Genomic DNA, 14,440 nt, shown 5'->3' with positions numbered 1-14,440 from the left:
TTAAAAAAAAAGGTTCTGAGAAGTCTTAACTTGCACTCCTATAGACTTCAATGTGTTTGGTATTCTTCTATAATTATATTTTATCAATTTTCATAAACATTTACAGAGATTTTGGGTTTCCATTCATTCATTGTTGCACTCAATGTGTTTGGTATTCTTGAGAGACATTATGCATTTGAGTCATTTAAGAGTACATAAATTTACGAAATGACTATATAGGTTCAGATGATTGTGTCTCTCGATTTGTTACCTTGCAGGGTAAAACCCTCCAGTATGTAACAGAAGTACTGATGGAGAAGGAATGCATCATCAGGCAGGATAGAAGGTGATAGACTTTTACTAAAAAGGCACTGTTTATTTCTTTGATGATCTGATTATCTGGAATCAAAAGGGATAGGGCAAGGAAATTAAGATTGAGTTTTTTATGTAGCAATTTATGGAGTTGGTTATTTTGGAAACTGACACTTCTGTGGTCAGAATATTAAGAAAAGTAAGTTATAAAAAACTAAAAATTGACATGAATCTGACATTTAACTTGAATGCAATAAAACTGAAAGTACCAGGAGTCTTCAGGACACTAGGGGACAAAAAATATTAATGAAAATTACATTTGCTAGCTGAAGAGTCTCTCTTTTTTGCCTGCAATCCTCTGCTCATACAACTTTTTCTAAAAAACAAAACCAAAGAAGTAAGTTCTCTAATTTGAAGTAAAATCAATTTCTTACCTCATCCAAAACTTCTAGGGTGGCTAAATCATCTACATCCTTCATAATGGAAATTACAGATCTGTTGAAATTACCTTTCTTGGTGTGAATACGTTCATGTCTGTGGACCAAAAACAAAAAGGAAAATGCTTCTTTGATTTAAGAAGTTATAAATGATCAAAATGATCATAATGTAAGTAACAGGTGGGTGTGCACCAGAGTGAAGCCAACTTACTAAATTCAGTTATAAAATGTAAAAGACATTATCCCAATATATTTAAACTCTGCTGCATTTTCTCCTTTCCACTGAGAAAAATACAGTATATCAAATTTACTTCCTGGATACAGACAAGAAGCGATTATCTCTACCAAGAATTCTCCAAGTTCCATATATAAAATTTTGTTTTAAGCTTCTTCTAAAAATCCAATGTGCAATTTAGTCTGTTACAAAATGGTAAGTTTTAAAGATTGGATTTAATTCTATTTTCCAATGTCTTGTGGGATGTCAGCCCACTGATGGTCAAAGGATAGTGATTTTTTTAAAGTATTACTCAGCAAAATTTAACAAGGATACAAAAGAAAGCACTATGTGAATTTTTTGAAGGTTAAATATACGCGTTAAATTGATTTCAGGTGACAGAGAGCTTATTTTCAGAGTAAATATTTCAGCAACTTTCAGTAACAGCACAAGGTTCTTGATTTAAAATGAAGGTTGGAGAAATTGCTGAGATGTACACAATGACTAGTTTATACTTTTTGGGATATGAAATTATCATCTACTTTATTTTGAGGAGAACAGTGTCTTTAAGGTTTATTTTGGGATGCACTTTTAAGCATTTTAATTTGTTCATTGAAAAGAGAAGGAATAAATTGACTATGAAGGTCAAGAAAATCACACAATTCCATTGTTCTTGCTGTTGATTGCCATTGAATACAACTCATAGTGACCCTATGGACAAAAGGCCTGAAGCCTTTCTTCAACTATCGACATTTATCAAAGTTCATCGAGTTTCCAGAGCCATATTGTTTAGGAAGTGGATGCCACTCCTGCTTATAATTCCCTTAGGGAAATATAACAAATTTTCATTCATTTTTTTTAGAGTATTAAGTAATTCATGACAAAATATCTCTATCTAACATTCAATGATGATGAAGGAAGAAATTCAAGTGGTATGGAAGGCAGTAGCAAAAAAAATGAGGCACTCAAAATTGATGGGATACCAATAAAAAGATGCAGCCCAACAACAACAACCAAAAAAAAAAAATGCAGCTCTGGATGTGCTTACCAGGCAGTGTCAAGAAATCTGGAAGATAGCTTCTTGGCTAACTGACTGCAAGAAATCCATATTTGTTCCCATTCTGCCCGCCCTCCCCCCCCAAAAAAAACCCCGAACAGTGATTGAATAGAATCTGGAAATTACTGAACCATATCATTAATATTGTAAGCATGCAGAATCTTGCTGAAGATTACTGAAAAAACAGCTAGATCCATTTATCAACAGTGAACTGTCATAATTTCATACTGGATTTAGAAAAAGCCATGGCACTAGGAATGTCATTGCTGATATCAAATGGATTTTGTTAGAAATCAGAGAATACAAAGAAGCATGTATATCTCTGTTTTACTGAGTTATGGAAAAGCATACAACTTCATGGAACACAACAAATTATGACTAACATTGAAAAGAATACGAATCACAGAACACTTAATTGTGTTCATGTGAAACCTAAAGGCTTTGGCTTTTGCGCAAACAGAGCAAGGAAACACTGCATGATTTAAAAGAAAGATATGCATCAGGGCCGTGTCCTTCATTCATACTTATTCATTATGTATGATGAACAAATCATACAAGAAGCTAGACTTTATGAAGAAGAATGTGGCATCAGGATTGGAAGAGGACTTATTAACAACCTGCATTATGCATATGATATAATCTTGCTTGCTGAAAACAGTCAGGAAATCAAAAGATGTGTTGCACTGGGAAATTTGCTTGTCAGGAGCAAAAAGAAAAAAAAAAAAGAAAACACAACTCTTCCCCTCGCACCCTGAAAAAGTCCCCCAAACCCATAAAGAAACCAAGTACTGGAGAGGAAGGATGTCAGTTTAAGGACTAAGGTGTGCCTGATCCAAATAATGATTTTTTTACTACTGATTTGCATAGAAAACTAATATACATTGTGTTTAAATCATGTACATTGCGTTCCACACATTTCTTTTATTCATCTTGTGTTTCATATGATCACTCATATACATTGTGTTTTATAAAATTAATCACCATTGATCTATCCCTATTATTAACCCTCTTTCAGGTCCCCTTTGACTCTTTCCTAAATCCTTCAGCCTCACCCTCTGCTCACCAAATTCTAGCATCCTAGTGGTTTTTGCCTATCCCCTTTCCCCGTTCCTTTCCCCTTTTGGACATTTATAAGTGTCTTAATAGTTTTCCTTCTATTTTTACAATAATGTTCTTATGTAGTATTTGTATTTGTGAGACTGAATTAGTTCACTAAGAATAATGTTCTCTAGATCTCCAATGTTATATAGTCTTTTATTAAACCATTGCTCATTAGTGCTGCATAGTATTCCATTGTATGGACCACAATTTCTCAGTCCATGTGTTTGTTGATGGACATTTGGGCTGTTGTAATTTTTTTGCCATTGTGAATAATGCTGCTATGATCAAAGATGTGCAATGAGGGAGTTTTTCTTTTGCTTTTCAAGGAGAGGAGCAAAGGGGGGGAGGGGGAAGGGGTTTGTGCGGGGAGAAGGGTGCAACAATGAATGAATGGAATTCCAAAATCTCTGTAGATGTTCATTGAAATGAAAAATAAACAAACTAAATTAATTTAAAAAAAAGATGTGCTAATCTCTAATTGCATCACAGTTCTATTTTCCTTGGGGTATATTCTTGGCTGTGGAATAGTTGGGTCATGTGGGATTTTAACGTTCGGACTTTTGAAGAAACACTAAACTGTATTCCAGAGTGGTTGTACCATTTTACAATCCCTCCAGCAGTGTATGAAAGCGCCAATCTTTCCACATTCTCTCAAACACTTATTGCTTGCTGTCCTATTAAACTTTGCCACTGCTATTGGGGTGAGATGATATCTCATTGTATTTTTTTAATTTTTATATTTTTTTATTATATAAAGACAGAGGAGGAAGAAAAGACCAAGATGGATGTCAGATGAGATGCTGAATATTGCACTAGAGCACTGAGAAGCCAAAACCAAAGGAAGAAATAAGGAAATTAAGGACCTGAACAGAAGATTTCAAAGGGCAGTGTGGAAAGACAAAGTTTAGTATATAATAAAATTTGCATAGAGCTAGAATCAGAAAATCTGAAGGGCCAAACTTGCTCTGCATTTCTTTTTTTGCTTGTTTTATTGATTATGTTTATTGTTTTTATTATGGTGAACCATTCTTTTTTGTCCATATTTTTTTGTAATTTTTTAAATTTTAATAATTTTAATGAACATTTACAGGCATTTTGGATTTCCATTCATTCATTGCTATAGTTCTCTCCCACCCAGCCCCTCCCCAGTCCCATTTCCATGTTTTTTTACAGCATATTCTTCCCATTTAATATTTCCCTCATTCATTCAGTCATTCATTCATTGTTGCCCATTTCCCTTCCTGCCCATCCTCCCTCCCCCCAATTTGCTTTTCTCTTTGAAAAGAAAAAAAAATCTTTCGTTGTTACACATTCTTCCCTCCCCCAATTCCACAGTCCAATTTACTATGCATTCCTATTTCTGGAATCTTGTCATGAAAATAATACCTAATCATATATTTCTTTTAAACAGTTCTTTCCCTTATCTGTTTCAATACAGTATACATTATTTATCCCCTCTTTTCTTTGGCTCCCCCCAACCCTGATGTCAGTCCCGTTTTACAACAGTGGCACTATTCACTATTTGTCCTTTTGTGACTGAGATATTTCACACAGCATAATGTTCTCCAGGGTCACCCATTTTAGACAATATTTCATGAGCTCCTTGTTTTTCAATGCAGCATAGTATTCCATTGTGTGAATATACCACAACTTCTCTAGCCATTCATTTATTGATGGGCACTTGGGTTGTTTCCAATTCTTTGTTATTGTGAACAAAGATGTGATTAACGGGTGTGCATATATCTGCTTAAGTGGCAGTTCTGATTTCTTTGGGGTGTATTCCCAGTAGTGGAATTGCAGGGTGAGCTCAGCATTTCTTAAGCTGAAGGAACTGAAGAATAAATTCAAGCTTCGAATTGCAATACTTACGGATGCTTTGGACAGAATATTAAATGATTCAGGAAACATTAAAAGAAGATGGAAAGAGTATACAGTGTCACTGTACCAAAAGGAATTGGCTGATACAGAAGAATTTAATGAAAAAAATGTATGAGCAAGAGCCTGTGATGATGAAGGAAGAAGCTCAAATTCAAACTGCTCTGAAAGAATTGGCAAAAAAACAAGGCCCCAGGTATTGTTGGCATACCAACTAAGATATTTCAACAAACAGATGCTGCCCTGGATGCACTCACTAAATTGTGCCAAGAAATTTAGAGGACAAGCACCTGGTCAACTGACTGTAAAAGATCCATATTTGTTCCCATTCCAAAGAAAGGTGACCTGAAGGACTGTGGAAATTATTGAACACTATCATTAAAATCACAAGCAAGTAAGATTCTACTGACAATTATCCAAGAATGACTGGAACAGCACATCAACAGAGAACTGCAAGATGTGCAGGCTGGGTGGAAAAGAGACTGTGGTACTAGATATATTAATATAATAGCTAATGTTAGATGGATCTTGGTTGAAAGCAGAGGACACAAGAGGAATGTCTATCTCTGTTTCATTGACTATGCAAAGGCATTTGACTGTGTGGATCACAACAAAATGTGGCTAACTCTGAGAAGAATGGGAATCCCAGAACACTTGATTGTGTTTATGTGAAACCTATACTAAGAACAGGAGGCAGCTGTCAGAATAGAGCAAGGAAATACTGCATGATTAGGAAATGAGTACACCAGGGATGTGTCCTATCTCCATACCTTTTTAATCTCCATGTAAAGCATATCATCTGGGAGGCTGGGCTTTGTGAGGAGGAATGTGACTTTAGGACTGGAGGAAAAATCATCAACAATCTGTGTTATGCAGATGACATAATCCTGATTGCTGAAACTGAGGTGAACCTGAAGCACTTGCTGCAGATGGTCAAAGACTGCAGCTTTAAATATAGATTGAAACTCAACATCAAGAAAAGGAAGATTCTCACCACTGGTAGAGGGACAGTGCAAGAGAGGACCCTAGATGAGATGGACTGACTCAGTGACTGGGGTAATGGTGTGTCAGAAACAATGAGGTTGGCTCAGGACAGAGCAGGCTTCAGAGCTGTTGTACATAGGGTCAGTATGAGTTGCAAGTGACTCAATGACAAATAACAACAATAATGATAATAATGTACACAGAAAACCCCAAAGATTCAATAAAAAAAACTGTTAATGCTATGGACTAATTTTGTAGGGTTGCAAGATACAAGATCAACATCTAAAAGTCAGTGGGAGGCTTTGACAGTAACCAAGAGATCTCAGAGAAGGAACCCAAAAAAGCAATACCATTTATAATAGCTGACTACAAATTGAGACACTTGGGAATGAACCTAACTAAGGACACCAAAGACCTTTACAAAGAAAACTACAGAACTCTTCTGTGTTAAACAATGAAAGATCTAAAGAAATGGGAAAATGTCCCTTGTTCATTGATAGAAAGACTCAATGCAGTGAAAATTACAATCCTACCAAAAGTAATCTACATGTCGAACCCAATCCCAATATAGATACCAAATTCATTTTTCAAGAAAATAAAAATGGAAATTGTCAAGTTTATCTGGAAAGGAAAGAGACCCCAAATAAGCAAAGCACTTCTGAAAAATAAAAATGGAGTAGGAAGATAGCACTCCCTGTCCTAAAAACCTACTACACAACAGTCATAACCAAAACATCGTCATGGTACCGGTACAATGACAGACCCATAGACCAATGGAACAGAATTGAGAACCCAGACATGGACCTATCTATGTATGGTCAACTAATACTCGACAAGGAAATAAAACTTATCAAATGAGAAAATGACAACCTCGTCAACAAATGGTGCTTGCAAAATTCGACTGCAGGAAGCTGAAACAGGATCCACATCTCATACCATACAAAAAAATAAACTCAAGATGGATCAGAGATTTGGTAGTTAAGCCTCAAACTATAAAGTAAATAAGAGACAACTGGAAACAAGCTTAAAGGCCCAGTTTATGGTATAAAAAGGCTGAAAAATACAGCCAGAAATGCATAATTTGAAGAGGATAAAACTGATGAATGGGACCTTTTAAAGATTAAATCCTGTGAGCATCAAACCATTTTTCCAATAGGGCGAAAAGAAAACCTACCAACTGTGTAAAAATATTTGGCAATACCATCTTAGACAGTCTCATATAAAAAGTTTACAGAATACAATTGGTCTTCTAGAAGAAAAAAAATAAGATAATACAGTTACAAAATGGCAAAAGATAATGAAATATTTATTACAGAGGAATATATTCAGATGGCCAAAAAACACATGAAGAAATGCTCAAAATCATTGACAATGCTTTTCAGGAAGTGATGCCTCCATTCTTCTGATTGCCCAGGTCAATCCTAGAGTCTTGGCTCTTATCTTTTCTTCACAGCCTTATCTATCAATCTAGCACAAGTCCCACCAGCTCTATCATCACTTTAAGTATAAACCAAATATTCCTGACAACCATCACCTTCTCCACTATATTTCATCAGGCATACAATAAGAGCTTTCTTTCCAAGCTGATTCCCTGTTGCTGCCTTTGCTTTCCAACATTTTTCTCAACACAGTAGACAAAAAGATCTTTTGAAAAGTAGATCAGATTATGTCACTACCTTACTCAAAAACTATTGTCCTCCCATTTTCAAAGCAAAGCCTTCCAGTGATCTTCAAGACCCTATATGAGCTGTACCTCTTCCCAATATTTTCGTGACCTCTTTCCATTATCCATTTTGCTCACTTCATTCCAACAACACTGGCTTCCATATTGTTTCCTGAACATGGTAAGTATTCTAATACCTGAAGGTCATTCCACTTACTGTTCTGCCTGACTGAAGAGGTCTTTTTTTCTAGTATCTATAAACCTCCTGCTCACTTCCTATAGGCTGCTTTTAATATTCTATTAATCAGTGTTCTTTCCTGGCCTTGTTGTTGTTGCTTTTGGGTGCCATTGAATCAAGTACATCTCCTAGTGACCCTGTGAACAAAAAGATTTGAACCCTGTTCTATCCTGCGCCAGCCTCACACTTCCTGACACATAAGCGCCCATTGCAAAAGTCACTGTGTCAATCTACCTGGTTGAGGGTCTTTCCTTCACTGACCCTCCATTCTTCCCAACATCACGTCCTTCTCCAAGGAATAGCACCTCTTAACAACATGCCCAAAGTATGTGAGGCAAAGTCTCATCATTCTTGCCTCCAAAGACCACTCCAGCTGCACCCTCTCCGAGACATGTGTTTGTTCTCTTGGGAGTCCATGGGATGTTCAGTGCTCTTCTCCAACACCACAGCTCAAATGTCTACATGTGTGAAAAATCACCTTTTCTTCTCTAGAACATCCCATCGACCTTTTCAAGTTCTACTTTATAAATCCATTGTTCTTTTAAAAAGGAGCCTTCATTCTAATTCATCAACTACTGCAAGGATGAAAGATGGGCAGTCCCCTCCCACAAAGATTACCAGTCCCAGAAACTTCCTAAAGGGTTGCTATGGACCTGACTTTAAAACAGTGTTTGGGGTTTGAAATGGGTTGTATTAATAACATGCACTGTCTTTACACATCCATGTAATAGACTACACACATACCCCATGCACATGTCCACATGAAATATGTTTCCCTTCTTTTACTAGAAGCTAAAATTTTTGAGGCAAGGCACAGTACCTTTAATTTTCACTACAATAGTGTAGCTGGCACATGTTGTTGTTGTTAGGTGCCACTGAGTTGAGTACAACTTATAGTGACCCTATGAACAAAAGATCTGAACCCATGTCCTATGCCATGCTCATACTTCCTGACACACAAGAGCCCATTGCAGCGATCACTGTGTCAATACACATGGCTGAGGGTCTTCTTCTCCTTTGCTGACTCTCCACCCTTCCCAACATCATGTCCCTTTCCAAGGAAAAGCACCTTCTAGCCATATGTCCAAAGTACATGAGGAAAAGCCCCATCATTCTTGCCTCCAAAGAGCACTCTGACCGCATCATCAGCAAAACACCTCTGTTTGTCTCTTAGCTATCCATGGGATGCTCAGGGCTCTTCTCCAACACCGCAGCTCAAAGACGTCAATTCTTTTTCTGTCATCCTTATTCATTGTCCAGGTCTCAGATGCATAGCTAGTAATTAGAAAGTTTATGGCCTGAGTCAGACGCACCTTAATTCTCAAACTGACATCATTACTCCTCAAAAATTTGGAAAGATCCTAACTGCAGATTTTCACAGTGGAATGTGTCTCCTTATTTCCCAACTGCTCACACCAAGGGTGTTAATTGTGGATCCAAGCAAGATGAAGCTATCAGTTTCAACCTCCTCTCCACCCATCATGACACTGCCTATTGGTCCAGTGGTAAAAATCTTTGTTTTCTTGATATTGAGACACAATCCATACTGAAAGCTACCTTCCTTGATCTTCTGCAACAAGTGCTTCAAGTCCTCCTCACTTTTAGCAAGTAAGTTTGTTTTATCTGCATAACAGAGGTTATTGATGGGTCTCCCTGCAATCCTGAGGTCACATTCCTCTTCACAAAGTCCAGCTTCTTGGATAACTTGCTCAGCATATCGACTAAACAGGTATAGAGATAGGATACAACTGTAACACACTCCCTTTCCAATTCCAAACCATGCAGGTCTCCCCTGCTCCACTGCCACAACAGCCTTCTGATCAGGTCTAGGTTCCTCATGAGCACAATCAAGTGTTCTGGGATTCCCATTCTTCTCAAAGTCAGCCACAACTTGTCATGATCCATGCAGTCAAATGCCTTTGCATAGTCAATAAAGCACAAATAGACATTCTTCTGGTATTCTTTACTTTCAGCTATACAGATAGTTGACACTTAATAAACAGTTGACTGAACGGATAAATCAATATCTTCGTCCTGAATTCAAGGCTTTCTACAATAGTAGTCATTTTCCCAGTATATTTTATACACCATCAAATTCCAGATCAATTGGAAGTATTTCCTATGAAACATTGCACTATGTGTACTACTTTTAATTGCACTGTAAACACTGTACTACTGCTTCCCCCCCTTTTAAAAATTATTACTAATTTCAAAGAACATTTACAGAGAAACTCCTTTATTGGCATACAATCCCTGTGCACCCTCCCACTCTCACCCCGAGTATACGCCACTCTGTAACCCCCATTCCAAACTCTTATGATAATCATAATGCCCTAAAATATATTATTTTTAAACTGTTCTCTCCCTCTTTGGCTTCAATGCAGTATACATAATTTATCCATTTTCTCTCAGACTTACCCCCACCCTGATGTCAGCCTCATTCTACAACAGTGGCACCATGCAGTATTTGTCCTTTTGTGACTGAGATACTTCACTCAGCATAATGTCCTCCAGGGTCACCGATTTTGAATAATATTGCCTGAGTTCCTTGTTTTTCAATGCAGCCTAGTATTCCACTGTGTGAATACACCACAGCTTCTCTATCCATTTGTTTGTTGATGGGCACTTAGGTTGTTTCCAACTCCTTGCTATTGCGAACAAAGCCACGATACACATGGGTGTGCATGTAAACACTGTAATTTGCCTTTCTGTTCTTTTTTTTTTCTTGCAGCTATGTGATGAATTTTTATTCTGTCTACTGTAAGAGCCAAAGCCTCAGGAACTTAGTTTCTGGTAAAGTGCAGCTACCCCACCCCAACCCGCTTGAACAGTTTCTAGCAAACAACCCCCACCTGTGGTAAAATCACCCCCTGATTAGTCGACTGCCATAAAGTGAAATTCTTTTTCCTTTTAAGGACATAGGGATTTTTTCCACGGCCCTGTATCTGAAGTAACCAATCAGATTCAAATAGGTTTCCAAGCTGCTTCCCCACCAATCAGGTTCAAACAAGTCTCCAAAATGCCTCCCTGAGCTATAGCTAACCAATTGAAAGTAGATTAGTACCCAAACTACTATAGATAGCCAATCATAGCATGTATAGTTAGACAAAGAAGTTAACAGAGGTTTAAAGGTAGAAGCTTGCACCAGCTCAGTGTTCTCGGGTGAATGCTGCTGTGTCAGCACGCGGGAGCCTGGGCTCGAACTCGAAATAAACTTTATTAATTCGGCTAATTGGCTCGGTAGTCTTTTCTGGGGACTCACTGCGTTACATCTACCTCAAGTGCTACCTTTGTTGATCTCCTCAGCACAAACAGCTTAGTCACCTCCCTTTGGTATTTAAAGTGGGTACAGGTCTTATTACTCTTAAAAGACTGCAAAGGTCTTAAAGTGCTATATTCTTATTTCCTCAGAATTCCTAATTGGATTTCCCCATAATAATATTTATAGCATATATAAACATTTATAATTATACATTTATTTGTGTAAATCATTTAGTTAATATTTAAACCTCTTAGGAAGGATGAGAATTCCTAGATGCTTGACATTGTTGTTGTTGTTGTTATGGTATGTGCTGTCAAGTTGCTTGTAACTCATAGAAACCCTATGTACAACAGCTCTGAACCTTGCTCTGTCCCAAGTCAACCTTATTGTCTCTGATACATCCATCCCCTATTACCCCAGTCACTAAGTCAATCCATCTCATCCAGGGCCTTCCTCTCTTACACGCTCCTTCACTCTTCAAAGCATGATGTCCTTCTCCAAGGACTAGTCTCTCCTTGCAACATGCCCATAGTATATCAGACAAAGCTTCAGAATCCTTGCCTCCAAGGAGCAGCCTGACTTCACCATTTCCAGGACAAATCTGTTTGTTCTCCTAGCAGTCCATTCAATATTCAAGAGTATATTCTTAACTCTTCTTTAACATCACAGCTCAAAGGTGTCAATCCTCCTTCTATCATCCCTAGTCATTGTCCAGCTTTCTGATAAATAGCAAGTAATTTTGAAGACCATGACCTGGATCAGGCTCACCTCTGTCTCCAGACTGACATTATTGCTTTTCAGTATTCTGGAGAGGTCCCTGACAGGAAACTTTCCCCAGTGCATTTTGTCTTTTTATTTCCTGACTGCTAGTACCAAGAATGTTGATTGTGGAATCAAGGAAACTGAAGTTGTTAACAATCTCAATCTCTTCATTGCCTATCATGATGCTGCCAATCAGCTCAGGTATGAGAATCTTTGTTTTCTTAATGTTGAGCTTCAATCCTTATTTAAGGCTGAAGTCCTGACCTTCTGCAGCAAAAGCCTCTGGTCCTCCTCAGTTTCAGCAAGCAAAGTTGTATCAACTCCATAACAAAGGTTCTTGATTATGTGTCTTTAAGTCACTCTTTTATCTCAGGAACAAATAGATAATTTAGAATACAGTCACTCATCAAATTAGCTCCAGCTCATAGTAAGTGAGCGTCCATCATTCTCCCAAGGCAATAAAGCTTTATGGGAAGAGACTGCCTTCTTCCCCCTATGGGGCAGCTGGTGGATTTCAACCACTAATTTTTAGCAGTTCAACACATTAAAAATTATGCCCACTAGGGCTGCTATTTGGCATATAACATTTTCTTAGCAAGTATTGGTTGCATGGATGAGTGTCTAGCCCCATATTTTCTGATTAGTGATTTGCAAAAGGTTAGTTTCCATTAGCTGCCCAGTGGGAGAGAGATGGACAATCAAGTCCGTGTGATTGACTGCCTCTTAAAACCCACTGGAGGGTCAGCTATGACTTGAAAGTACATAACAATAAGAGTCCACATTGGTTGGACTCAACAGATGCACTTTTATTTAGTCTTCCGTTTTCAAAGAGATCTGCCTACGCATAGCATAATCATTTCAATACATTGTTTTTATCAAAATGGGGGGGGAATCCTTTAGCTGAAGTGAAAACACCTGATTTTTTTTTCACTTATGTTTTATGGGCCTACTTGGCAGCTAATGACTGTCCATGGAGAACAGCAAGAGTAGATGGTGGCTGAAGAACAGAAAGATCAATACTTGGCTGGCTGCTAACTTCACTCTTCCACACTTATAATTCAGCCTCTACAATGATTCTGGCTCTGTCTTTAAAAATCTTAGAAAAGACTTTGCTAGTTAAAAACCTCAGCTATCTCCTCCTTTTTCATGGTATAAATGAACATTTCTTGACATGCAGTCCATGAACCTTCATAAAGAATTCCACTACATGTACATATATACCACAGTTGTTGATCAACATTTTAAGTATTTCCACATTTTGGCTTCTGTGAATATTGCTACAATGAATGTTAGCAACTAGTGACTTCTTATCTCTGCTTTCAGGTATCCTTTATATACATATAGGAGTGGAACTGTTGGGTCACCTGCTAGTTCTATGTTCAACTTTTTAAGAAGTTGCCAGTAGTTACCCCAGCAATGGTGTCATTTTGCATTGCCATCTGCAATGAGTGAGAGTTCCAATTTTTTCCATGTCCTCATCCATATTTGGTGCTTTCTATTTTTTTGGATTTTGTTGTTACATGCTATCAAGTCAGAGCTGGCTCATATGTGACCTTCCAGTGGGTTTCAGAGGCTGTAAATCGCTTGGGAGGAAACAGTCCATCTTCCTTTCATGGAGCAGCTGGTGCGTTTGAAAAACTTGCCTTTGAGTTGGGAGTGCAACTCCTAGGCCACCAGAGCTCCCTTTTCAAATCTCGTTTGTCATCAAGTTGGTACTGACCCATTGCTGAACTTCCAGTGGGTTTTCAGAGGTAGTAAATCACACAAGAGGAGACTGCTCATTCTTCTTCAGAGCAACTGGTAGATTTGAACTATGTGCCTTCGGGATTTCAGTGCAGCTTCTTACCACTACGCCACCAGAGTTCCCTTTTCCTATGTCCTAAATGGGGGTCACTATCTTGGACATGTGGGGTGGATGAGGGCCTGCTGTCTTTGAATGGCTACTATACCTATTTATCTTAGTGTTGTGGTGGTGGTGGTTATGTGCCATGGAGTCACTTGCGACTCATAGTGACCCTATGTACAACAGCTCTGAAACATGCTCTATCCTGTGCCAATAATATTGTCTCTGACACACCTACACCCATTAACCCAGTCATGAATCAATCCATCTCATTGAGGAGCTTCCTCTCTTGTGCTGTCTCACAACCCTCCCAAGTATAATATCCCTCTCCAACGACTGGTCACTTCTTGCAACATGCCCTAAGTATGTCAGATGAAGCTTCAGAATTCTTGCCTCCAAGGAGCAACCTGGTTTCACCTGCTCTAGGCCAAAACTATTTGTTCTCCTAGCAATCCATGTGGAAAAGACTACCAACTACTCATATGCAAGTTCAAGCTGAAGCTGAGGAAAATTAAACCGAATCCACAGGAGCCAAAATAAGACTTTAATTTTATCCACCTGAATTTCAGAATCATCTCAGGAAAAGGTTTGAGGCCTTGAACACTAAAAGTGAAGACCAGATGAGTTGTGGGAGGATGTTAAATATATCATCCAGGAAGAGTGCAAACGGTCATTACAAAGACAGAAGAGGAAGAAAAGACCAAAATGGATGT

General features: G+C 38.2%; 1 protein-coding gene across 1 annotated transcript in view; it reads right to left on the bottom strand.

Annotated features, from left to right (window-relative positions):
* MYO3A (myosin IIIA) overlaps positions 1–14,440 on the bottom strand; it is a 318,705-nt gene that overhangs the window by 180,039 nt on the left and 124,226 nt on the right. Inside the window, exon 9 of the mRNA XM_006887107.1 lies at positions 726–825. Within this exon, the coding sequence (XP_006887169.1) occupies positions 726–825 (100 nt within the window). The remainder of the gene's footprint in view (positions 1–725; positions 826–14,440) is intronic.

The sequence above is a fragment of the Elephantulus edwardii genome, unplaced genomic scaffold, assembly GCF_000299155.1.
Source record: "Elephantulus edwardii isolate Elephantulus edwardi_28Jun2011 unplaced genomic scaffold, EleEdw1.0 scaffold00054, whole genome shotgun sequence".
In the NCBI taxonomy this organism is placed as follows: Eukaryota; Metazoa; Chordata; class Mammalia; order Macroscelidea; family Macroscelididae; genus Elephantulus; species Elephantulus edwardii.
Note: the sequence above shows the minus strand (reverse complement) of the source record. Positions and strands in the feature narration are given on the sequence as shown.